This window comes from Styela clava, chromosome 14, assembly GCF_964204865.1.
Source record: "Styela clava chromosome 14, kaStyClav1.hap1.2, whole genome shotgun sequence".
In the NCBI taxonomy this organism is placed as follows: Eukaryota; Metazoa; Chordata; class Ascidiacea; order Stolidobranchia; family Styelidae; genus Styela; species Styela clava.
Window position 1 is genome coordinate 9,416,272 of NC_135263.1, and position 24,729 is coordinate 9,441,000.

General features: G+C 37.0%; 3 protein-coding genes across 3 annotated transcripts; 2 read left to right on the top strand and 1 right to left on the bottom strand.

Annotated features, from left to right (window-relative positions):
* Positions 1-7,184: 7,184 nt before the first annotated feature.
* On the bottom strand, positions 7,185-11,247 carry LOC120340680 (transmembrane protein 33-like). Its single transcript, XM_039409002.2, has 6 exons — positions 10,919-11,247; positions 9,654-9,745; positions 9,251-9,438; positions 8,800-9,001; positions 8,168-8,251; positions 7,185-8,093 (listed from the first exon to the last, which is right to left on the bottom strand). The coding sequence occupies exons 1-6, from the start codon at positions 10,991-10,993 to the stop codon at positions 7,913-7,915; spliced, it is 822 nt and encodes a 273-aa protein (XP_039264936.1). The 5' UTR covers positions 10,994-11,247; the 3' UTR covers positions 7,185-7,912.
* A 4,404-nt stretch (positions 11,248-15,651) lies between these two features.
* LOC120340931 (uncharacterized) lies at positions 15,652-18,304 on the top strand. The gene is made up of 3 exons (XM_039409331.2): positions 15,652-16,264; positions 16,584-16,760; positions 17,115-18,304. Exons 1-3 carry the CDS (start codon positions 16,174-16,176, stop codon positions 17,414-17,416), a joined length of 570 nt encoding a protein of 189 aa, XP_039265265.2. The 5' UTR covers positions 15,652-16,173; the 3' UTR covers positions 17,417-18,304.
* Positions 18,305-18,546: 242 nt separating this feature from the next.
* LOC120340922 (uncharacterized) lies at positions 18,547-22,001 on the top strand. Its single transcript, XM_039409322.2, has 3 exons — positions 18,547-19,702; positions 19,815-19,922; positions 20,300-22,001. The coding sequence occupies exons 1-3, from the start codon at positions 19,420-19,422 to the stop codon at positions 20,920-20,922; spliced, it is 1,014 nt and encodes a 337-aa protein (XP_039265256.2). The 5' UTR covers positions 18,547-19,419; the 3' UTR covers positions 20,923-22,001.
* The last annotated feature ends 2,728 nt before the right edge of the window (positions 22,002-24,729 follow it).

The window sequence follows — 24,729 nt, forward strand, 5'->3', positions numbered from 1 at the left end:
TCATTTTATGAGTATAAAGACCATTCCATCGGTAACAACCAATCGGCAAAAGCGACAATTTTTAACGATAAGAAAGTGTCTTTAAAACCGGTCCAAGTCAAGGGATTAATAAATATAGACATAGTTTATTTTGAAACCTCTTTCAAAAGGAAAGGCAATATTTACCCAGATAAATACAATGACATATTAACAGAAACTTCGGGAAAGCAGACAAAACCTGAAATAAGGTTTAAAACGTTACTATGAAGGAAGGAAAGTTAATGCAAAGATAAGGACATGCGTCGCTCACTCATAGATATATATATGCTGCTAGACTTCTACTGCTTGAACCTCGTATATGCAACACGCCGCGGTTTCTTGGAACCAAAATGCTCAATAACGCACTGATTAAAGTCATGCATCCCAGAAATAACGTCTCTGTGAATGGATAAAACAGCCAAGGAATTTAATCTATCTTGCTTCATTGTGTTTCTGAGATACGTTTTAATACGCTTCAGCGTGCTGAATGTTCGCTCTGCGTCGGCGGAAGAAATAGGCGTCGTCAAAATGATGTCCAGAAATTTTGCAGACGCCGCAAAGGTAGTTACTAGAGTGTTATCTATGAGGAACCCATAGAGCGCGCAAGTTGATGTGATGTTCAAAAAAGTTTGATTGGTGTATATACATCGCAATTCATTTTCCAATTTACCCACGTTCATCATGGGGTAAAATTTGGAGACAGTAGCCAACAAATGGATGGGAAATTGACGTGCAAATTTTGAAAAATTTTTGGGGTTCATCAAAGAGAGCGCGGCAAGGTGTTCAGTGCGCAGACGATCGCCTATTTGATTCACCAGAATGTCACAGCATTCCTTTGCAGACAAAATCAAACGCTGCGTTGTTTGCCCGCGGCGTAAAGAGGCACTCCATGTGTCGTTGTATTTTATTGTTTCCCGGATACGAGATACAGCATCGCAAAAATCTGAAATACACGACTGCACAGACGCTCCATCCATTAGCCTTGACTGCAATGCGCCGTATAATACATCCACGTGATAGAATATTGTGGAGAAAAAAGCGAGAAAAAATGAAAACTCACCATCTTCTAGCAGACGCTTTAGACCTGCCGCCTCCCTCACAGAGCGTTCGTCCCAAACCGGAGAGCTCTGAATGCCATTGAAACACTCAATGAGCTCAGACCTAATTTCGGACACGCCCTGCACCACGCGTGATTGGAAGTTCCAACGTGTTGGTGCACAAGCTGGGAGACGGCGGCTACATACCTGGCGAAGGAGGTCAGAGCGCTTCGGCAAAACGGAAAAAAATGAAGAAGACCCCGAAACATTTGCAAAAAATATACGGACGAGAGGGGTATCAAGACACCTATTTTTAATAACGAGGTTAAATTGGTGTGCATAACAATGTAAAAAATGCGCATGAGGAAAATCTTCTTTTATATAAACTTGAACACCATGTTTCGACCCACTCATGACTGCCGCGCCGTCATAAGTTTGAGCTATCAATTTTGACTTCGCGTTGTAAGGCTGTAACACTTCTTTCAGTACAGCCGATATCCCGCAAGCCGTGCGATCAACGATTGGTACAAAGCTGTGAAATCTCTCGGTAGGTTTACCATCTTTCACAAACCGAAAAATCACAGCCAGTTGGAAAACGCACGTGATGTCAGTTGTCTCGTCAGACTGAATCGAAAGGAACTGGCAATTCTCAATTTCCAGAGCCAAATGTTGTAAATAAATTTTATACATTGAGTCGAGCAAATCATTTTGGATATTTTTAGATGTCCCTTTCGAAACAGTTGCGGCATCAAGATGATCTCTCAATACTGTATCTAGGGATGCGGTGTATTCCACCATATCCAAAAATACCCCTCTATTAGAAGAGCCAGCCCGTTCATCGTGCCCACGGAGGGACAGCTCGTGACAACGCGCGTCCTTCCTCCAACTGTGCTGCAATATTAACATTTCCGAATGTTCGGTATTTTACTGCATTGTCCAGATGCTCTATAGAAGATTGATGATCCCTGGCACGCTCGGAAAGATGTTTAAGATCTCTAAAACCAAATTTACACCAACGTCAGTCACGGGCGGTAGCAAAAAGTGGGCAATAAAAACAAAAAAAGTGCATTTTTGTCCTCGCTGTAACACAACCATTCGTGTTTTTTATACCAAGTTTCTGCGCAGAATGTACGCCGACGCTTTCCTCCGTCATGGGATTGTTCCAGTGAACAATTTTTTGGTTGATAAGGCCCAAGACGTTGTACCTCTAATTTTTGTTCCAGCGGCAGCTGCGAAAATGGAGTGCGAAGTAGTGCATCAACCTTATTCATTATGACGTCTAAGGCTAAGAAATGCGAAGCCGGAAAGAAGTGAGGAGCTCAAAAGAAATGTGGAAAATCGAAAGCAAATGGACTAAAGGTCTCTAACTGATTCAAATAGCGAAAAGCGACAAAAACGAAGGCGAGGAAACTATCAACTCTTCAAGCAACCAACGAACGAGAAAGAATGCGTGAATAAGTCAACACGTTGTTGTAAGAAACGTCGGCATTGTGTCGTCATAATTTCGGGGCTAGCCCCGATCGGCCCCGATGATTTAGTAAAAGAAACAGAAAACAAACGAGACAAACGCGGCGAGTGGAAGATAAAAGAGAGAATACGATATACAATGAGCAACCGGGGCAAAATCGGCGTCGCCCCGTCGACGTTCGGCGAAGGCTTTGCGAGCGAAAAATGAACCATGTCGGGAGAATATGGCTAGTGTAGACAGTCTGTCCAACCGATATTGAGGTATTTTTCGAATATTTTTTATTATACCGAAAAAACAACCGGGGCATTGTCCCGGTTGGCCCTATTGACGCGCCGCCACTGCCAAATATGGAAAAAATATCACATGACATCATTTAACAGATAAAACAAGGGCTTTCACAAAAATATTATTCAACCTCCAATTTTTTTTTCTAAATTTTACTGATTTATGCTTTGCTTTACACAACTGAGCCCATAAGCAAGTCTAATAGGAATTTAATCCCAAATCAAATCCTTGCTCCACTGCCCTATCTCCCTCCACTTTCCTATTCTCGATCCGCTGCCCTGTCTCCCTCGCCTCGACCAAGTGCTCCACCTCCCTACCCTCAACCCACCGCCCTATCTACCTCAAGCTTCCTATCCTCGACCCACCGTACTACCTTCCTTTCCCCCTCAACCCTTTTATCCTCGACTCATTGCCCTATCTCCTTCAACTTTTCTATCCTCGATCCACTGCGTTATCTGCCTCAAACTTCCCACCCTCGACCCACTGTGCGACCTTCCTCAACTTGCTTATCTTCGACCCACGACGCTATACCACTCAGTACCTAACCCAACGGCGCTACAATCACGACTCGGTCGTCAGAATGAACTCTACCATCTTGCGACCAACTTCCATGTGTTATACTGGTCAAGTATGCCAATGAGATGATTTAATCGTACGTCGACAAAACATGATTGACGGCATTCGTAAATGTAGGCTGGAATCTCAATTGGTAATCAATAACCATAATTAGTGGCTTAAAAATGTACTACTAATTAGGCTACTGATGGCATCGGGTTTGGAGTCACTGTTTTTAAAATTTTAACAGTTCATTCGATATCGACATATCTGAGTTCCTTTTCAGAAACTCATTTAATGTCGCCTGTATTTCCATGCAAGGCGAAACGACGAGAAAGTAATAAAATATTTGCACGCTTGGTCTTTTTCAACGAATGTTCTGCCATATCCTGTTCTATATACAACTTTTTTTACGTGACTGAGAAGGCTGAAAAGTCAAAAACAGTCAAAAATATAAGTCGCTCAGTGAGTGCAATCCCTTCCAAACTATTTTTAAGCCATGAAATGTTTTGTCGTAGCTAGCGTTTCCAACTGCACTTTAATTCAGCGTATAGTCCCAAAAATGAGCTTATCTTATTTGCAACTTAATGAAGTTGCAAAGGACGCAGTTCGTACGTAATCTTTTACTATAAAATGTTGAAGAAAAATACTTTATACGGACCAGAGCACTATTGCTTACTTCGGATCAGCATCATATTGTCACAAGACTCACGACATAGCCAATTATTAAGGGCATAAAACGGCTTTGTTAAATTTAGAAAACTGTCATTCGCAACAAGAGACCATCAGTAGCCCAATTAGTAACACATTTTTAAACTGCCAATTATGGTTATTGTTTACCATTTGAGATTCCAGCCTACATATACAAATGCCGTCAATCATGTTTTGTCCCCCTACGATTGAATCTTCTCATTGGCATACACGACCAGTATAACCCATGGAAGTTGGTCGCAAGATGGTTAAGTTCAGTGTGGCGATCGGGTCGTGAATAAAGCGCCGTTAGGTCAGGTACTGAATAGTATGGCAGCGTAGGTCAAAAATAGGTAAGTTGTGGCAGATAGTGCGGTGGGTCGAGGATAGGTAAGTTGAGGAAGGTAGGGCAGTAGGTCGAGAAGAGAAAGGTTAAGAAAGATAGAGCGGTGGTTCGAGGATGCGGAAGTTGGGGAGATAGGTCAGTGGGTCGAGAATGGGAAAGCTGGGTAGATAGGGCAGTGGGTCGAGGATAGGGAGATAGCGTAGTGGGTCGAAAATAGGGAGGTTGGGGGAGATAGGGCATTGGGTCGAGGACAGTTTTCAAGTAAACGAATAGCTCGCGGAGGCCCTAAGCGCCTTTAATGTGGTTGAAAGCTGATCGAAAAATATCACTATTAGAGTGGAATTTTCTCCAAACTTTTTGTAACCCCAAAATAATTTGCCGCATCATCATAAACGTAATTCCTATGCGTGTTTTCGTACTCTAATTTCATAAAATCGAGTGCCATAAAAGGTCCCTGATAGAAGTGCTGCATAAGTGAAGCCCAAAACTACACCAACACCGATAGAAGCTTATCAGACTTGTTTCAGTTTCTTATAGATACAAACATTGATTAAATATCTGTGACCCACTCTCCTCTCTTCCTCGAAAAAAATATAATTTTTGACCCATTCATTGAAAAAGGTTCGCCATCCCTGCTATATATCATACATTCCTAATTATACAACATTTCGTTGGTCGACATTTTGTTTAACTGTCACATCAAACAACAACATTACAACAGAGCAGTTTAGCCATATTCTGGCACATTCGGACCTCCGGAAGTATGTGCACCAAGATGGCGCACAACCTGAACATAGTAGTTGTACCAGGTTAGGGTTCAGATTGTGCGCCGTCTTGGTGCACATACTTCGGGAGCGCCCGGACGACTGCGTTGTCGTCATAGTCATATGCGAGGATATTGCGGTTTTCCTTGATCACTGTGTTGTCTCTGGCTAACGCAACTCAGACTTTTGGCTCCGGATTGTAAGAATCCTTTGACTCCGGAAGGTAAGAAACTTATAACTTTTATAACTTAGACGAGTTATAAAACTGTTTTGATTTGTAAATACAACAGGTAAACGCGTCGAAAGTTGCGTTTACCGTCTATGGGACGTTTTAGCTAATCCAAATCGTTACGAAATTTATCTTGTTACCCAGAAGCCAGAGGGCAGAGACAACACAGCGGTAGTTGAAAGATAGGTAGCTTTTTTTGCTATTTGCTGAGTGCCTGAAAGCTCGATGTTTACGGTTAACGATTAGTCAGGATTTCATGTCCTACCGAGGCGAGGAACACAAATTTGGTGGTTCGCCAATTAGAGTCAATCCGTGGGAGATGATTATTTGAGTCGCAGTGACACGGAAGTGAGTTGTTTTTTGTCCCGGAGTGGAGTTATGAGTCGTTTGGTTATTATGTTGTTCTTCATCGTGTTATTTTTCTTCCTATATATAGTTGTGAAGAAAATCGGCTTTCTCTTTAATTACAGAACCAATTACTTCCAATTTTCAGTGGTTAAAGATTGTATTTTCCGCTAGGAGGCTATCACTTTTATTTATTTCAAACATTTTTGTGAGCTCTATGGCATTCGTTTTTTGTGTGAAATGACGTCACCAAAATATGCGCACCTTGTGGCGGTTCTGCGAACACATATCAGCCAATCTCGTTCCCAGCGAACGCCGAACGATCTCGTGATTAGCGAAAGTGGGAAGTTTTTAATGGGGAACGGACTGTGGACTGTTCGTATTTCAATTCACGTTGAAACTGAATCAAGAAGAGGAGATCATTGACACAGGACCTGGAAAAGCTACGAAAGTTCCTGTACTTTTACTGATACCCCGATATACGGTAGGTACCGATAAGTTACCGCATAGGATTTTGGGAAGTTTTTCACGGGGAATGTGGTACCTGATCTAGTAATACAGAAGTGACTCGAATCACTTGGTATTTCAATTTACGTTGAAACTGAATTATGAAGAATGGATCATCGTCGCAGGACCGGAAAAGCTAAGACATTCCCTGTACCCGTCACGATACTCAGATACAGGTACAATAAGTTACGGAACCGCATATGATTTTCGGGGAATTGGTGATAAAATATTTCGTTTTGTCGTCCGTGTCAACATATTTGAGCGTAGCTCTCTGTCTTCGCAGTGTGGTTCGGGTGGCGTCCCCCGCCATCAAAGCACGCCCATGCCTATACTAGGGTTCTCGCACAGCGTGACGCACAAGTGTGGAATTTTTATCACAGTTTATTCGGCTAGATAGCAAGCAGTACCTAACAAAATTGCTCACTCGTCACTGTCCCTAGTTTTCGTTGGCATATTAGGGTTTCTCCCAATATATGTTTGTCTGCGTAAATCCTGTAAACTTTGCAAACGACGCCGACGGACAAGACTCGCCACTTGCACGTCGGTGCCGGTTAAAAACCGCTGTAGCGTAGCCAACGAGCACTACAGGTACGTTGGTCAGCAGCTCCGCCAAGAGGCTATTTGTCAAATCCCCAGAAATTCCGGGGTTGTTGAATGGAATCCTCGACATTTCGAAATCTCAACGCATCAACCATTTGATGAATTTTTTCCCGAACTTACATTTACATAAGCGTGCGCTTACAAGCCTTGTTAAATGCATGCGGGTACAGATGACAAAATCATTCATGCATAACAAATTGTTATCTCAAACATACAAATAAAAAAAATCCTGGAACATAAATACAAAAACAAAGACGCAAAACTGAATGTTTCGAACCTTTCATAGATATCAGATGCACAATGATCTGCCTGAATTTGGGATAAAATAATAAAATAGGAATAAATGAGCAGCACCGATTCCAACCATTATTCAGAATTGAACTAAGGAGACATAAAAAAAATAGTTCACTAGTCCGGCACACCACCAGGCATAGCTGGCCAATATTCATTTTAAAAAATCTATCACACTAAAGAATTCATTTTCCACACCTAAATTTTAAATACTTTTTTCAGACTAGAAGACAAAAGAATAACAATGTGCACCTGAACCAATAGCTTTCAAAATCTGTTCAGTCACACATAATGTTTTAAAGAAATAATTGCATGTTTACTAGGTCATGTGATACCCATAAGGTAACTGATACTAGCTTCAAACAACTGTTTATTACATTGAAAAAACTGAACAAATTACCTCTGATACCAAACAATACCTTACCGAATATGGCTGCATCACTTGTACTGAAATGATCACATTTGGGAAATGTTAAGGCGTGACCATTCAAAATCAAGAATGAAGTTTGTTTCTGGAGAAGCACTCCATCATGCCAAAACATGTTGGTGTGTGTATGAAAGTATAATATTAACACATCAACTTGTATTTAGTTGTCTACAACTAATCCAAGACATAAATAAAAAAAAAATAAATAAATACAAACAAGAATGGTTGTCACTTGTCAAATAAGCTTGAGGGGCTGTGAGCCATGGAAAATACAATCAGTTCCCATGTCACCCAAAATACATCACTTCAAAAACACGTTGAAAATGAAAATAAGGTGGACAGAACTATTGTTACGAAGATCGTTCTTCTGCCTCAGGCGGAGTTTGTGTTTGATTCTGAAATGAAGCAGCAGGTGGTGCCAAACGAGATGAGAAACTGATAAGTTTGAAAACTGCTGATCTGAGGATAGATGGGCAGTTCTGACTTGCACACATATTTTCAAGAGCCAGTCTCAGTTCATAGAATGATAGCCTTAAAATAAATTAATGATAAGACATTGGTAAAGGAAGATTTCAGTAAGAGAATACCATATAAATATGTATTACCTGCAGTATGGGTTTCTTCTCGATAAATATCTGTATGTCAAAAACTTGTAGTATAAAAATGGTGCCAATATTGTAGTTCTTCCTCTGTTAAATAAAAATCTTTTTTGTTACTCAAAAAACTATAGATATGGAAAAGCTCTATTTAGGGGCTGTTAGTTTTGGTAAGACATGTAAAGTATATACAACATGCTTTGATTAATAAAATACTGGAATTTGGAATACTCATGTTCACGTTTTTGCATAAAAAGGGAAAGACTGTAAAAAAAATTACATTTATTCTTTTAAAAAATCCAATGAGAAACTTCAGCCTGGCGTTATTTGCATAACTTTTTAGGATTGGGTCATCTTTCTGACAGACAAACGAAAAATAGTAGAAACTACAAATATCTATATGAGAGTAAACCGAATACTGGCAAAAAATTTATCTTCAAGGTGGAGCAAGTTTAATAATAGTAACAACCTAACAAGTATTTGATATATTTGAACAATATATAATATAATAATATATACACTGGGATTGGTATGTGAACTTGCAGAACCCCTCAGTCTCAATAAATAAAAATATATTTTACTTTCAACAGATGAAGGGCTTGAGACTTTAAAATTTTAGAAGTTGTGTCGCAACTACTTACATAAAGATCATAGCTATCGTTGTTGGCATGATCAAAATTTCATTCAATGCTATGAAACGAAACAATGTAGCTTGATGTCGAGCAACGTGGTTGATAATTTTTCTTAGAGCAGGATATGAATTAGGTCCGTGAACATCTAACATTTGTCTTGTAAAACTACACGCATGAAGAAGAGCAAAAACCGTAACAGGTACCAGAGCAACTGAAAAAGTGATGTTGTAAAATGTAATCATTCTTGACATGAAAAAAAGCATGAATAAAATGTTTAATATAGAGAATATTATGACAGCAAAACGAAATTCTAATACAACTCAAGGTGGGACTAAACAGCATAAAAATGAAGATTTGTATTCATTTCTATTTTCAAAAATTTGGCATCTAGCGTATTTAAAATTAGATGAGTAGTGCATAGGAAATAACAAAAACATGATATAACTTCAAATTCACATACTTGTTATAGGGTGACTTGTCAAAAATATGAGAGAATACATAAGATAATGAGCACTGTCTTCTACCATCATCTGAGCAAAATGTTGGCGAGTCATACGAAAATCTGGAATTCTTTGATGTAATCGCAATGCACATATTACACCATTAGAAAGCATCGCTCTTTGAAAATATTGTCCCATATCGAATGCACTAAAAAACATAAAAATGTATTTAGGCTACCAGTACATACTATTTCAGAAAAATATACAAGAACTTTCAGTAATACCATTAGAATAAAAAACACCATAGGTGTAACGTAATTAGTACATCTTAAAAATGTACCATTATTAGTTAGTAGGCCTATATATATTACCCTAATGAATGCAAACATTAACAGAAACATTAGCATATAAATATCATGTTACCTGCAGAAAAACATGTATTGAATACTGAGGAAAATTGTGTATAATCTCATCACCCACATTGCTGTGCCAATTTTTCTGGCAGACATAAAATTCTGAAATTATTAACAAACAATCATTTTTCTTATATTGATTTGCATTAGTTATAATCCGGTGATTGAAATCGATTGATGTGATGGAAAATTGCTTCCTCATCTTCTATTGGGAAACCACTCATACTATCCAAATATTCAATATGGATAAACTGTTATTTCATTTCTGAATAAGAATAGGATGGGATTTACGTATCCTGGGGAAGAGGAGAGCCGATAAGACGGCTTAATCATATTGCAAACCACAGCCTCTTGGGCAGTTACCATTCCATGTCAAGTATGGGATTAGTTAGTTATTTTCGAACTGAATTTTTATCATTAGCCAGATAATTTTGACAATCATTTTGCGACCACTTAAACTTACAAAAATATTTACGAATTATCAGTTTTTGATAACATCATTACTGCATTATGATGGTCTAAGTTGCATTGAATCTAATATGCCATCAACAGTACCCGTACCGGTATATACCTATATTGACGAGAACAAATTCGATCCCTAACTGGGTAAAACCAGAAACCCACCTTCAACTCAGAACTGGTACCTCAGTACCTACTGAATAAGGGGTCTCGTGTAGTTTCGTACCTAACGTACTTCTAGTGGGCGTAGCATAACAATTTTTTGATATATCAATCCTAACGCCTATCTGATTACGCCATCCAAAAATTAAATCACTACGACATCACAATCACGGCATAGAGCTTGCCAAATATACGCACAATCGACCGAAACGGCATTGGTGCCGACGATAAAAAACTGACTGACGTTATCGGTCTCTCTCCTATTGGAATCGTTGCGACGAGAGAACTAACTGTTCGATTTCGGTTGCTCGTTTGCGCGTCTTGGATGGCAGTTCGATAGTTTGAAGGGCTCTATTACGTCACTGCTGCACTGTGACGTCGTAATGACGTAATTTTTGGATGGTGTTGTCAGGTGGGGGTTAGGATTGATACGGTACCGGTACGTGAAAAAATTTTCATGCTACGCCCACTAGAAGTATGTTAGGTAAGAAACTACATGAGACCCCTGAATAAGTTGTTGAATGTATTGCATATTCTGACATTACTATGTTAGCTAACAGACTGCTGCTTGTGGTGTGTGCTGCCATTTTTTGTACGGTACCGTACCCTGGCGCATTTGAAAATGGATTATCTAGGTTCTGAAGTTAAGCATACCAGAATAGAACCAGTGTCCCTAGCTTCCTGGGCGCCCGCTTCTTCACGTCGTCGTTCCTCTGATCGTTCCGACATCTTGGAGCTTGATATCTACGATTATGAAATGGTGTACACTACGGTACCGAAAACGAAAGTGCAGAGGCAAGATGAAAAACACCAGAACTCAACCTTTAGCAATGTAGCAAGCCCCACAATCGAATTTCAAAATTATTGTTCGAGAAGTGCTGAGTCATTCGGATTTATGGTAATTCCGGATAATGTCCATGCATCATAATTCAATTCGTTTATTTTACCAGACCACCGTTGTCCATGTCGAATAAAACTGACAAATCAATTAACACAGGAAAGTACAAAAATAGCGCAGAATATTTTTATCACAGTAAAATACCACAATATCAGCAAAAATAGCAGCTAATATGAATCAAATTTACAGTTAGGCGCGAGCCGAGGCCATGAAAAACGCCTAGAAAGTGAGTTTCGTAGCGCACATCAGGTAACTACCTGAAAATGATTTCAAAATGTTCCTTGAAAGTTTAGTAACAAATATTGCCTTGTTCCCACTTACAAAAGTTGCACGTTTACGGAAAAGACGCTTTTACTACAAGAAATATGTGCTACGATCTGTCCTATATTCTCTACATTTTCGACAATGAACGATGACTTCTGCATGACGTAACAATTGAATCGAATCAGCTGTTAGCGAGCGGATGAATATTAGTTATTACTGCTCGACCTTGCGTTGAGATGGGCAGCCTTTCCATAGCCCTGTTTGATTAGTATTAGTTATGTTATGCTAGGACGTTGTTGAAAAATGTATAAATAAGTTATTAAACACTTGTAGATCCTTACCACGGATATGGGCCGTGAGACGAAGCCTTGAAAACGCCCAGAAAATGAGTTTCGTAGCGCACATCTGGTAACTAAATAAATTCTTCAGTTTTGTGTGAAAATGAACATACTGAACGCATTACAGCTTGTTCCACAATCCTTATGCGAAACTGAATATAAGAGGTTCCCGGAAATTCAATAACCATAAGTTCACAACACATACATAAGAACTATGCAATTCGAGAGCTCTACAGCACACTAACACAAATGTATTCCTGTAATGTTTTGCCTGACCAAAATCGGACTTCCTCAGTCAATCATAATTTATTAGGTAGATTACGAAAAATATGGCATACATGTAACCAACAACAAAAAATACTTTAATTGTGTGACAGGAGTTGCGAGTGACCTCGGAAGCAGCGACACCAACAACGCTGATTCACATTAGCGAATAAATTTTATGTAATAACCACGAGCAGTTTACAACAAGAACAGCATAAAAAGCTACATCCATTTTATAGAAGCTATCAAACGTATTTATTTTTAAGCAATGAAGTCACAAATTAACATTGTGAGCACGAAAACACAAATAAATCAGTTATTTCTCACTCAGAAATTTACCAGAAAAGTCAAGAAAATTAAATGAATGTACAATATGTACATAACATAGTGAACAGAAATATTACAATTAGTCATTTTTTAGTTTGTGTGGTTATGTATTTGAACAAAGGCAATATTATTTCTAGAAACAGAACTACGACACTAACAAATGTTCCAATAACAAATAAATGATACTTATTAAATCAACTGCAATATCTAATTCACTTTCTTCTGAATTGTTTTCGAAATCCACTATCTCGAAAATCGACTTTTCCTCTATAAGTGTACTGTGATTTTGCAGTCAATACAAAAACAAAAATCTGTGCAATTTAAGTTGATTTTGGCACACTTGCATAAATTATTTTGACTATTTTTCTTACACTTGCAGTTTGCCAACTCAAGAACTGATTTGAGGGCCACATGCTTCTTCAGTGAATCATTGTTGGGTGGGAGAGTATAATCCTTATGTTTGCCAGTGCCCTGGTATCATTTACATTCTTCATATCCTCTTCATACAGTGAACGAACAAATTCCTCAGCTTTATTTATTAATGCCTCGTTAACCTCAAAAGATCTTCATAGTTGAGAAAAAATGAATTGAAAACCACAATGAAGTCTCCAACATGAGTTTGATGGGCAGTTCCAATTGCAGAAAAGTGCTAAAGTATTTCAATATGAATAGCCCATCTAAGCTGTTTGCAACTATTATGATTCTCAAATACCTTTACGCTTCAAGACTTCTTGTTTAATCCATTTTATAGCACTGATAGCAGCAGGGATTAGAGCCTGCGTTAGGTCGGATTGGTGGAACATTGCCGTCTTCTTTTGTAGTACAGTATCTAAAATGAGGAAGAAAATCATATTTGGAACAGCATGAGTGTAAAAATACCACTAAATACTAACTAATACCTTGAATACATACCGTAATGCATTTTATCTGTTGTACTCAATGAGCGTATGTACTACAGTCCAGCAGTGTTTGCATACCATTACTAGACTATATCTACGCTAAATTTTGATATATCACAGTCTGAAATGCCCTATGACAGTATGAGTATGGACTATAGGCCTAGAGTCTAGGCCCTAGACTATATTTTAAAACATCAACTGTCTGTCTACAACTTGATTTCTCACCTCTCAATCGTTTCCAATGCTACTTTCTTTCCACTCCGGCATAACTTACCGTATCATTGCTTCCCATTGCTTTCTTGTCGACTCTATGAATTCAGATTTAGACCAACCGACATTAGTGAAATTGATTATTTTCTTCTCTTTCACACAACCGTTCATTACAGAAACAGCCATTAATTTCTATTTCCAGATATGCTGTGGCCTATATAGTAGTATAAGTCTGCTGAATAGTCAAGAAGAGTCATTAAATTAATCATAAACATTTCATGCAAGCCAGAAAATATCGTTGTTTGTGACATATTATTCTAGGTCTAGCCTTCCTTGGAATTACCGCACCGTACCTATTTAACAACGTCTTATGAGCTAGGGCTCAACTAAAATTGCTATTTATGGTAAGGATATACAAGTGTTTAATATCTTATTTGTACTTTTCAGCACCTCCTTAGAATAACTGAACTAATAATAACTGAAAAAAAAACGATGGAAAGGCTACTCAACGCAAAAGCGAGCAGTAGTAGTACATCTGATATTCATCCGACCACTGGAGATTCACCTACAGCTGACTAATTTGATTGTCACGTCATGCAGAAGTCTGCGTTCATTGGCCCATGATAACGAAAAGGCAGAGAAAATAGGACAGATGGTAACACATATTTATTGTAGTAAAAGTGTATTTTCTGTAAAACGTGCAACTTTTGTAAGTGGGAACAAGGCAATATTTGTTACTAAATTTCTAAGGAACATTTTAAAATCATTTTCAGGTAGTTTCCTTATGTGCGCTACGAAACTGAAAGATAAATGGCCTCGGCTCGCGGCCTAAGTAAAATCCCGCAAAATCGACAAAATAACTGCTAATATGAATTAAGTTTAATCATCATAAATATGCAAAGTCACTAAGGTTGTTGATGTTTTTTTTAGGATTAGGATTTACACTTATTTATCCTGGGAGAGGAAAGGCGACAAGGCTTATTATTTTACCATGCTGACGCACTAAACATACAGAATGTAGAATAACTGAAAAAATCGCATTTCGGATTGACAGGAAACGCGGAAAACCGATACTGATTATCGAGCAGCGTAGCGTCACCCATATAGGAGTCTAACAGAAATTATTAAAAAGAATATATAATAAAAAACATTTTAGTACGTTAATCGCACGTTTCAACATAAGAAAAACGACTGAGCACTGGATAGAAATTAACAAAATACTGATGACGAACTAATAGGTACCGGTATATATAATAACTTTATTCTTTTTGCAGAACAAAAGTAAACAACGCTTGAATGGCAAGTTTCTTAGGTTATTCAGTCACCACGAAGGCGAAACATGAATGATAAAAGCATTAACTAGTATTTCACAAAAAAATACAAATCTCGAAATTAACTTTGAAACACACATAAAATTATGACAAAAAGTCAAATACAGATTTTACAGCCGCATGTTTGCTCACTCATGAAATAAATTAGAATTATGGTATTTATTTCCTAATATAGAAAAGTCAAACGGATTGAAAATAATTTCACCTTTTATTTATGGTAAATACAGTCCAAGCATGAGAATGGTAAAAATACCAGATAATTGTTGTAGAGTAGCAATTGCATAACCATATAGTTGGATCCTCCCTCAGTATACAATATCAACACACATCAAGCTATTTTCGTTTATCCCTGCACCCTAGTTACAATAAAAATTGTTATTCAATGATGTCCGACATTTGGGCCTTGTCATTTTTATTCAAGTAATCTTTGACTGAAATTTCAAAAATTTACGAATAAAACTGGTAGAATATAGAAATCATTTTATCTGCTTTCATCCGCCCCGTAATTAATGAGAAATCTTATGAAACTGTTAAATGGCCTGTTAAATTTATGTCATTAGCTCAGAGATTTTCATGAATTATATACGAAGCATAGATACCAGATGTATTGAAGATCATGAATGAAAGAGTACGGACTTTTCGATTTCATATTGGAACGGACGTAATTACTATATCCCCAAATCCAACCCGAATGTGTCCATTTTATTAGTTTCAATAATTTCTGTATTATGTTATGATACTTAGTAGGAACTCTTAATTGGAATGCTCCAAACTTATGATAAGCTATCTCTAAACATATTGGTTGTAACTAAAACACAAATATATAAAGATGATATAAAGAACAGATGATATTGATTGCGACTTCATTTCCACCGCATAACTTCCACGTGGACTCGACACTATATTTTCCTATTTGTCAGTACAGTATATACAGTATTCCCCGCAACTATTGTATGAACAGGTCATCACGTGATATATTCATTTGTATGAGCAGTGGGTTCCTTTGGCGAAGTACGTTACATATGTGTACTGCGTATATGCGGGCCACACATAAATGGAAAATGACGCAAATGAGACGTCCGTTTCACTCACCATGCGCAATGTATTTTATTCTCTCATTTTTGATCCACGATCTCTCGTTTCACGTATCTTCGAATGACGTGGCTGACGCGAAAGTACAATATATAAAGAAGGTTGTATGCGATATCTTCTATACATCGAAAAGTGGCGGAGCACTAGAATATATAATTTACAAACTTGATTATTTAATCTAGGCTTTTTTTACTAATACGTATTTAATTACAAATATTAATTTTACTTGCACATATGCAGTTACATAATATATAATAACGGAAATCATAGGCGAAATTGTTCGAAAATGGGTCTTCTTATGTCTAAACTTATAAAAGTATTTGAATCTTTTCAAGACAATCCAGCAAGAATTTTGATGCTTGGAATTGATGGAGCAGGTAAAATATTTTGTAATATTATAATATTCTATTTATCTTTGTAGCGAACCTTCCATGTCGTTAGATAAAGTAATTAATTGGCTATAGTCGCCGAACTAAGTAAAACTAATTTCGTAAAACGAAAATTTCGTAAACGTTTGTTGTAGTATTTGCACAATGAATTGAGTTCAGCATATTGAATATATTCACCAGAATATATTCAAGATATATTTAATTTTGGAACGAATTTTCGACTTAACGACTATGAATTAACAAAATAAGTCTATGAAATCCAGCTAGGTTTTTGACTGGATGTAGACTAAATGACTTTCATATACAGGTAAAACGACAACTTTATACAAACTGAAACTGAACGAAGTTGTGACGACGATTCCAACAATTGGTTTCAACGTAGAAACAGTTAGTCCATGCAAAGGTCTCACATTTACTGTTTGGGATGTGGGCGGTCAAACGAAAATTCGTCCTTTGTGGAGGCATTATTATCAGAATAGCGATGGTAAGCTAATAATGTAATGTTTCTTGGGAGACATTGGGAAGGGCTTCGTAATTATAGCTGCTACACTCTTTAAATATAAAAACAAAGCTTCGATAGTGTGTGTTTCACACTGTTTTTTTTTTAGTGCCGAAACGGGTTTTAAACTTAATTTCAAGGAATCAAAAATCTGATGAAAATTGTTGTTTTTTTGTCGATTTTTTGAATACCCCACACAAACCACATATTTTGTATGATTATAAAATTTATATGATCTTGATTGCTACTGACTGCTCAAATGATTCGGTTATAGTATTCTGATGTTCTCTAAAAAAATTTTATTTATAAATCATGTTATACATTTCACAACCATTTTAGGTCTCATATACGTCATCGATTCCAACGACGCGGAAAGATTTGGTGAATCTCGAGAAGAACTTGAAGCAATCTTGGAATCAGAAGAAATGAAAGGAGTTCCTGTACTTGTGTTAGCAAATAAGCAGGATCTTCCTCACGCTGAACCGCTTGATAAAATGGTCGAATCCCTTGGACTGCGAAATTTGAAACAGGAATGGCATATTCAAGCCTGCTGTGCAGTCACTGGAGACGGCATTATCGAGGGGATGCACAAATTCACCGAATTAGTCAAAAGATTCAAAAGAAGTCGTCAACATTGGTAATGTGTATCAGAGCTAACGTGTATTTTCAGCTTATGGCATTAAGATCATCTGGACCAATATCGCAAAATATGCAGCTCTACATAAAACTTGGTATTACTCTAATATCTAAAGTTTAGTGTTCTGTTTTTCAGTTTCCTACCAATATTCCTACTGCTAATAAAGCGTGTTATAATCAAAACCTTGTGTCTTAATTGCCTCATATATTTTCTATCATTTTATACTTTGGTAAACTAAAATTTATCTAGATTGATATTTCATTTATTTTCTCTACCGGACTGATTCAAAGTTTTCTAACTGTTTAAGTGCATAATGTATAAAAGTTTTTTTTAAAGCCTGTACATTTTTATAGGATTTTATATCACATTTATTATCTTATATTTGAGTTTTTTAAAAATTTATATGTTGTAATATAAATATTTCATAGTTATTTTATTTCATCTTCAACTATACAGTTAACCACGAATTTTTATAGCCAACAGAATATAAAGTGACTAAATTGTAAAGCAACCAAATGAAGTCACGTTTTAACATTTCCAATTAATTGTTGCGTTTTATCGAGTCCTTATAATAAACTGTTGATTTCCTATACAAATTTCATATCGCCGATTTCAAGCAGGACTGCACCAAATGAGCCATCTTCGTCCATACCCACAATGTCAAGATATAATCCAAGACAACACTTCTTCAAATGTAAAAGATTCTTATTAGTGCAATTTAAAAGTTTAGACAATTCCATAAGAGTATTGATAAACGCATATCTAATTTTATCCTCATAAACAGAAATAAACAGAGAGCAACAAAGAGACGTCTTATTGTCAAGTTACAACAACGCGCTTGATATACTGTTACTGCATTTTAATACTGAGCCCGACTATTCGTACATTGTATTGTTTAATTGGCACACTAGCTCAATAGTGTTGACACTAGGGGCTGAGAAACCTATTTAATTTATTTTTTGATTCAACTCACGCGACCGATTCGGACTTGATTAGTATATACCAAAAAGATGAAAATACCGCCGCTCACAATGGGGTATTTTGGTTACTCATCCCAAGACTCGTATGGAAAAAATGAGAAACCAAATCATTGAAAACTAAATACATTAAAAATCTATAATTTTTTTTATATAATGTAATATTTTCATTGGGAAAACACCGATACGTAAGTATACCTCGAGGCAATGCACTTCTATATGTAGTTTTTAGGTATGTTTATAGAATCTGTTCGGTATAAGACTGAAGTAGACTTGAAGAATACTAGACCTCAGTTGAGAACTATATCATGAGTGTATGCATTGACAGAGGGTGCTAAGATTTTGTGTAATTGACTGAACGGCATTTCTCATGCAACGATACTTGTAACGAGATTGTAATAGATTGATAAATATCAATAATGCATTTCCTTTCCACAAATTAGTCAGTACATTCTATTGCTGGATCACTCCCGAACTTCTTCAGAAAAAACATATAAGTGTTAAGGTAATATGATGAAGATTTTAGAGTAAAGTTAACGTGCTACTGTGCTATTTTTCTAGCAAAAGTAATCAATTTTGAAATGTATACACTCTCTTTGTATTTTCTGTTATCTACTACAGAAAAGAAGCAAAAGGGAAATAAAATGTAGTTGTAGTAAATGTAGTAAATACATTGTAGTTGAAAAAATACATCCATACATATAGTACAATTGTTAACTAGCAGTAACGCAATATAATCAGTTCATTATTATGTATAAAATAATTGCTCAAGTCAAACAATAAACGTTCTTTGGATTCAACTTTACCTCTACCCCGCAATCACTTAAGCCTAGTAACAACGAGTGACATTCAACATTATCAAAGAATCCACATGCCTCAAGTTGTCACTCTTTATAAAATTGCAGTACTTTATTTCGATTAAATGAGGTTTTTCTCTGATTTCGATATTTTATTTTCAACTTGTATACATCTTCGTTATTAGATCGTTATAATTTTTCTATTAATATAATTTCAATTACGAGATTTTAATATGTTCAGTCGCTCAATCCTCGCATATATATTTCTTATTATGAGTTGCTCATTTCACATATCGGCATCCAGTTCTGTATGTAAGCAAGTTGAAAACGTTTGGGAAAATTTGTGTTCTGAAGATAAGGAATCATCTGTTGCTATAGAAATCGCTCAGGGAAGACCAGGGAAAAGAGGCCCACCGGGCCAGAAAGGTGACACAGGAAAAACTGGCCCACCAGGTCCGCCAGGAAATTGGGATTATGAGGAAATTCAAAAGAAATTTGATCGAAAACTTCAGTCAGGTATTGATTTAATAAAAGGGCTGCGCTTGTAATACTAATCTAATTACCGGAAGACTCTTATAGATTGACTTCTACACACATTATCGGTAAATGTTGACCATTTGAATTTCAGTCGAAGAAAGACACAATAAGGAAACAAGGGAATTGAAAGAAAGAATCAATAGAATGGAAAGCATTATGGAAACTATAAATAAGGAAATGACTACTGCAACTCAAGAAAGTAAAGAAAACTTATTTGTTACTCTGTTAAACAATTTTTATGAAGTATCGTCACGTTTACGTTGACCATAAATTAAAATGGTTATTTTTATCCTGTTACGATTACGATGTGCTGTATGGCGATATAATGATTTGCCTCTCATTTTTTGTAATTGATTTTTTTGAAATTTTAAATAGTGCCAAAGCAGCTTTTCCGATTCCGTTTCAAATGGACAAGAGTCAATCGTATTATGGATCAATGTTATTTGATGAGTGAAGCAATAAAACTTTTAATTTATAATTACCATTGGAAAATAATACGATTAATCAAGTCAATTTCTTGAAAATCATATTGGTCCAATAACGTGATGAGGTTACTTCTATATACCAAATCTTTAGGATGTCTACAGAATGCTTACCATTTCACCAGCGGTGATCAAATAAAGGATTTTATTCGCGTGAAAACAGTCGTGCCAACCATAACATCTATAACCGTTTGTGCATGGCTGAAACCTCCAAAAGGAAGCGTCGTCAAAGGCAGCTTGATAAGTTATGCAACATCAGCAAGTTCGAATGCATTTTTAGTTTATTTTAACGAAAAAAACGAACTGCAGGTCTTTCTCAACGGCGAAGCTAACCACAAGACGATATCTGTGCGCTTGGAAACTAAAACTCATTTTTGTGTATCTGCTGTACCAGTCGCCGGCTTTGCTGATGTATACATCAACGGAAAACTGTTACTCAGACTGAAATCTACAGAGAAAAGAAATCCTGTAGTTGGAGGAGGTTCTTTGATAATTGGACAAGAGCAAGATTCTGTTGGTGGAGATTTTGCAGCATCACAATCGTTTGCTGGCACTATTGAAAGTTTCATGATGTGGTACAAACAGCTAGATTCCAATCAAATAAAAGATTTATATGAAAACAAGTGTCCATGCTACAAAAAGGACACAAATGCTATTGATGGCAAATTTCTAATCGAAGGCAAAGTTCAATCTGAAATCAAAGTCTGCAAGTACTAAAACAATTTATATAAAGCATATATATATGATGCATAAAAATGATATATGTACATGAATAAATATCTAATCAACTGTAAAATTGACAACATTATTGTAAGATTTTGTATATATATATTGCTTATGCAGGGTGGTCCAAGATTGCGAGGTTGTCGGGCCGCAAAAACTTTTGAGGATGCCTCGCGGGCCGCAGTCGGAGAAAACCCTAAAGTGATCGAAACATCGGGAGTTTGCTTACTTTGAATATATTTGAAAATGAGAGTTTATCGTTCTAATCAGATTTTTAAGGAAGATAAATAACGCCTTTTGTTATTTTAAAATTGCTTCCCGAGAAATTCCGTGGTATTTTCGATATCTTTTCTCATCTTTGGTTTTGTAATGTCTTAAAATTAAATTCTTATGTGACAGATAATACATGAAAACACACCAGACAATGTGGTTTACGTTGTTGTGGGCAAGGGAATACGTTTCCTCCCAGTTTACCTCGATCACCTTTTTTACACTCATTGTATGATAAATTGTTATATTTGACTAATTTTATGACTTGAAATGGCCAGGTGCTATTGTCAAAGAACGACCAAGTCCGTCTAAGTTGGGACTCCGGAACCAGCCTAAAAAATTGGTTAGTACGGCGCCAGGTCAGCTCTGTGGATCGTCACTGCTGTCATATGGCCAACGCTTGAAAATAGAGGAGTGTTTTTACTAAATTGAAGACACTAAACGTCTCTCCAAATGAGGAGTTACTTGATGCGAGCTTAAGGTACGAAGTTCAGATAAAAAGCGCTACTCGTCTCATCGGCTTGGTCCTGTCTGTACAAGACAATTCATTCTCCTTGTATACCGATCACTGGACGTCTTTCCCATATTGGCACCGTCTTGCCGTTTATAGATACAACGTTGAAATCTCATGATTTTAACAAACATCAGTCCCGACATGGGGATTAGGAAAAAGGCTATTCCCGGTTAGAATAGTTTAAAAATAATTTCTACTAATGGTTTAAACATTGATGCACGCTAAAATTGTTCTGCGGGCCTCACGAAATGTGTCCGCGGTTTGGACCACGCTGGCTTATAGTATTCAATTTTATTTAAGCTCCGACTCCTATTAAAAAACTGACATAAGATAATCATAGCCTATATAGTATCAGGGGTGACCAACACGTCGATCGCGATCGATCGCCACCTCTCGAGCAGTCGATCGCGTCTGGTGTGAATTTTATTAAAATACCCCCAAAAATTGCCTCCATATAGTTGTGTGTTTTGCAACTGGGAGCATACAGTACTTTACATGCAAAATACAATATACACATACCGTATTTGAGTTTGGGCAAGCCCGATAAAGCATATTATCACGCAATAAATGCAAGTTCTTCCGCTGCCAAGTTTTAAAAATGAAGTGCCGAATATCGCGTGTCTAGACCAGGGTTATATTGGCTTTTTAACGCCAAATTTCAGAATTTCGGCTTTTTCTGAAACACATTTGGCGTCGGAATTTCTGTTTGGCTTATTCTTGGCTTTTTTGATGTTCATTCTACTGTCTATTATTAAAATTATTTAAAATACAATACCGGTATTTGTTGTGCAGCAATAGCAAACTCAGCTACTCAACATTTAGATTTTCTCCTCACCACAATCAATCAAAATGAAGCCAACAATGACATGTGCTATCGATTAGGTTGGACTATGAGGAAGTCTGACCTTGGTCAGACGAAACGTGTTAGATTTGACCTCGCACGCCTCACACTTTTGTCCATTTATATTTCTCTATTATATTAACTATCCCAGACGAATTATTTTCTATCTTTATTATCTTGATTTTCTGTTGACGGTGACTCATTATTGCGCCATAGTGAAGAAATAGGGAGTGAAACTTTCCCCGGGTTTTGAGATACCGGTAACGCTTTCTGACTCTTTGTTCTATACGGCACTGTGGGATTGCAAAAGTGTCGTTTAGTATTGAGATTTGTCTTGGATATAGTTTACATTAGGAGTGCGGGTTTCGTGAAATCTGTTATATTAATTTAGCTCAGTAAGGTCCTATTTATTATTGGTTATTATTGCTTGTCATTGTGAATGTTATTTTGTCATTCTTTCATTGGTTGTTTATAGTGCATCCGTGTCGTTATAAATTAGTTTTATCGTTGGTCTTCAAGTTTCTGTGCTGTAGCAACATTTTACTCATATGTGGAGATTGATGAATACAGTTCGTTTTCTAAGGATCTCGTTGCCTCTTTACTTTGGTTGTGCAGTTACTAGAAGCTGGGAGATTGCGCATAATTCTTCAAGGCGGGTGCGGGTGCAAATAGGACTCCACTACAACAACGTTGAGTGGATTGGAATTCACGTTCCAACTTTACATTGAAATAAAACTAATATTCGATTGACCTACTTTGAAGAACATCTGACTACTATTCTCAACAATGGCTTCAAATGTTTCTAAAGATATTGTTGATGAATCGTCTGGTGACATCACCATTCCTGCAGTTCAAGCTCGACAATTTTCATTGGGTCAAACAACAAAGGATGATCATCTACGTCAAGCAAATGACCATTATGGACAAACTTTTACGGATTTGAATAACATTTTTGCACAACTTATTCTGGATAAGCAAAATCAACAAAGTGTTACTTTACATTATCAGAAAGTATGCGATCATCTGAACAGTTGGAAAATTTATTTGGAGAATTAGGGTGGCTTACCCACTTTGCGGCCATGACCTATCTGCGACCATCAACTTCATCGATTAAATTAATGCCGAAAAAATTAACGAACCGCGACGATATTTCACACGCGTTATCGTCCACTTATCCCTCGGAGCTCTGCGAAATTACACTAAAATGCGGCCACAAATAAAAAAGTTACGACCGAAATCCTGACCGAAGAAAAAAAACGGACCATTTTACCATGTCGCCAACTACCCATTGTTCCCTCAAAGAAGCTTGAAAATTCATACAACTATAAGAGATAAAGAGATGAAACTTGGCAGGTGGGTAGAGTTGTGTTTCTTTTAACCATCTTTAAAGTTTCGCGTTTCTACCTTTAAAGGAGGGGGAAGTAGGGGGGTGCGCATTTCCAATACGTCAATAAAATCTTTGTCAACTAATTTGCGACCACCGTGTTTTTGTCTGTTTGATTGCTGTGATGCGGTGCTTTGTTTATAATTTGAAGAATTTTGTTTGAAATAACCGTGTTCTTAAAATATATGACGGTCAGAAATGCAATTAGAAGCCCATTTTTTCACGCATGGCTGCGTATGCCCTAGTCTCGACGCAGCAGAAACGATGTTCAAGGCTTGAAATCCGTGATCGCACACTGGTCGTTCGGTCGCAAATACGTCTTCAGAGTGTCGTACTTTGGTGGTTTGTATAGCTTTAACCCCTGGTCGTAGAAAGTTAATTCGAAGTTCAGCGTGTAGAATAAATGCCAATGCACCTACGGTGGAAAAATTAACGTGCTAGAAATATTGTTTTTTGTTTTATAGCGGTTTGAATGAAATCGTCCGCAGACTGGCTACACCACCCTATATTTTAAATAATGGACTTGATCAACATGTGGCAAAATTACACCTGACTCAGGTTGTGGATAAATTGAAATCATGTGACATGATTTATCGCCAATATTTGGACTCCTGTGTTAAAGAAGCCGACATTAGTTACATTTCCAAACGGTCAATATCTCATTTGTCGAAATCTAAATCTTCTTCATCATCTTATAGAAGACTGGAGAAATCAAGAATGTTAAAACTTGAAGCATTACAAGAAAGAGAACTAGCGGCGCAAAAGCAAAGATTAGCAGAGATGAAAGCAAAG

Excerpts from the sequence above, each read along its gene's own strand:
- LOC120340922 (XM_039409322.2), top strand. The coding sequence starts at position 19,420 with ATGTTCAGTCGCTCAATCCTCGCATATATATTTCTTATTATGAGTTGC. Across the intron at positions 19,703-19,814 it reads TGATCGAAAACTTCAGTCAG|TCGAAGAAAGACACAATAAG; the intron begins GTATTGATTTAA and ends TTTGAATTTCAG. Across the intron at positions 19,923-20,299 it reads GACTACTGCAACTCAAGAAA|GATGTCTACAGAATGCTTAC; the intron begins GTAAAGAAAACT and ends CCAAATCTTTAG.
- LOC120340931 (XM_039409331.2), top strand. The coding sequence starts at position 16,174 with ATGGGTCTTCTTATGTCTAAACTTATAAAAGTATTTGAATCTTTTCAA. Across the intron at positions 16,265-16,583 it reads GCTTGGAATTGATGGAGCAG|GTAAAACGACAACTTTATAC; the intron begins GTAAAATATTTT and ends TTTCATATACAG. Across the intron at positions 16,761-17,114 it reads TTATTATCAGAATAGCGATG|GTCTCATATACGTCATCGAT; the intron begins GTAAGCTAATAA and ends CAACCATTTTAG.
- LOC120340680 (XM_039409002.2), bottom strand. The coding sequence starts at position 10,993 with ATGTCGGAACGATCAGAGGAACGACGACGTGAAGAAGCGGGCGCCCAG. Across the intron at positions 9,746-10,918 it reads GGGACACTGGTTCTATTCTG|AATTTTATGTCTGCCAGAAA; the intron begins GTATGCTTAACT and ends TAATAATTTCAG. Across the intron at positions 9,439-9,653 it reads CAATACATGTTTTTCTGCAG|TGCATTCGATATGGGACAAT; the intron begins GTAACATGATAT and ends TATGTTTTTTAG.